Raw genomic sequence first — 2,041 nt, 5'->3', positions numbered from 1 at the left:
TAAATATTTTTTTAAGAATCAATCCCAACTGACCCTAGTAAACTTATAGAACCGAGGGTTAATAACTTTGTATTTTTAACTTTTGAGTGAACCATATTGTTTTGATTAGATTAGACGTTTTTTTTTTTTAACCGAGCTTTTTACTTAGAAAAGAGGAGTGTTAGGAGACACCAATTTTTGTGTTTTGTAACCATCAATTAGCCATCAATAATGTTTTCAATGGTGTGAGATTACATTCAATAGTGGAAGATCACTCACTTTTCTTTTGATGGTTAAATGATGGCCACAAAATACAAAAGTTGCTGACCCCTATACTTTCTCCTTAGAAAAAATTGATGTTAGTTGATGGGTTAATTGTAGATGCCAAAACCACGCGGTAAATATTTTAAGTGGCTTCATGAGATCATTGAAGAGCATTTTGATTCGAAATCAAGGAATGTTGATGTGTGTGTAGAGACTGGGATGTAAGGCAGATTATCATATTTGGAAGAGAAAATCAAGGAATTGGAGTTGATGCTGGAAAAAAGAAGCCCAATGCAAAACCAGAAAGAGATTCTTGGACTTTGGGTGTGAGTTGCTGGGATTGATGTTAATTGTATTTGTTATGTTTTAATGATATAAGCTATCTGGGTTATAGGATAGGGTTGAAGATTTGTTTTTGTTTTGAAAGTGTAGTTCTTAGAGTAAGAAACTGTGTTATGTAAGTGATGAAATATATAATCTCTAATTAGATTAACAAAATGTTTTACTTCCACATACCTGCTCATCAATCATATGTTCCACGTATCTTTTTGCTACCTTCTTCTTTTGAGTCCTAGGAGACACACTAACAACTTCCTTTGATGTCACATTCCTCTCTTTTGGAGTCACACTCTTCTTTGTTGGAGGCAAAATCTCACAATTACTATTATCATCATATTGAAAACCTGATGGGGAAGACATCTGCACCAAAATAAACGTAAAATAATTAAACTAAACTCTATAACTCAAATTTTTTTTTGAAACTATTAACTCACAATACATCACTCTTATGGAAATACAACATATAATGAAATTAAAGAGAGAGGAGAACCATAAGGCAGGACCACAAGCAAGACACGCGTAGACAAATGCTAGAAAATCAAAGTTGTGAGAATCCAATCAGTCAATGAATCAATCATTCAAAAGTTCAATAACCATGGTTAAATCGTAATCGAACTGTACAATTAATATATAACAAAATTATTTAAAATATATTTTTATAAATAAAAGTCATCCATCATCTACTGAATTAAAATAAAATTTTTCAAGAAGCTAATAAAAATAAAAATAGAAGTTCAATTACATAATGACAAAAGACTGGTTTTTAGTCAAAGAAATATATATTCTTGAGAGTTGTGTATGAGTCACCAAAAAAAAAATAACACCGGAGACACTGGAAACATAGCCAATTTTAAACAAATGAATACTACAATAAATTCTATAATTATTTTTATGTGAAAAAAAATTGTTATTAGATGATAAATTATAAAATTTAATTTTGGTACATTTTAAAAGTGTTATTTTTATTTAAATTATAACTAATAGAGGTCCATTTGTATAGATGTCGTTCAAACACATTTTATTCGTCATCGCTGTGGTCGTCCTTAGGATTAGATGGATAGTCTTCACTACCGATGAAGTTGTCTTCATTTTTTTTATGTTAATTCTATCTAGTTTGCCTCTGCCCATCTTATGTAGGCTTTTCTGATGGATAATCAACCTATACGCATAGCTGTTTTGTTATTCTCTGAATGGTCTTCAACAGAAAGATTTCATAATCCTTGTCATTCTAACGATGATAATGAAGAACAGCCTTTAAGTTTGGCATAACCCCACCGAGCCTTAGGGATGGGAAAAACTCCCGGCGGGACGGGTATTCACCAAAATTTATCTATTCGAGGGCAGATATGGAGACAGTTTTGTACCCATAGAAGATGGAGACAGGGGTTGAAATAATAAATGGGACGAGGACGAGGATAGAGGTCCCGCCTCTTAGGACCAGTATAATTTCTGTTACGTA

General features: G+C 32.2%; 1 protein-coding gene across 1 annotated transcript in view; it reads right to left on the bottom strand.

The window, feature by feature from the left end:
* LOC107637041 overlaps window positions 1–2,041 on the bottom strand; it is a 17,200-nt gene that overhangs the window by 5,632 nt on the left and 9,527 nt on the right. The window contains exon 5 of the mRNA XM_016340492.2: window positions 760–942. Within this exon, the coding sequence (XP_016195978.1) occupies window positions 760–942 (183 nt within the window). The remainder of the gene's footprint in view (window positions 1–759; window positions 943–2,041) is intronic.

This window comes from Arachis ipaensis, chromosome B04 (assembly GCF_000816755.2).
Source record: "Arachis ipaensis cultivar K30076 chromosome B04, Araip1.1, whole genome shotgun sequence".
In the NCBI taxonomy this organism is placed as follows: Eukaryota; Viridiplantae; Streptophyta; class Magnoliopsida; order Fabales; family Fabaceae; genus Arachis; species Arachis ipaensis.
This window is presented reverse-complemented; position numbering and strand designations above follow the sequence as displayed.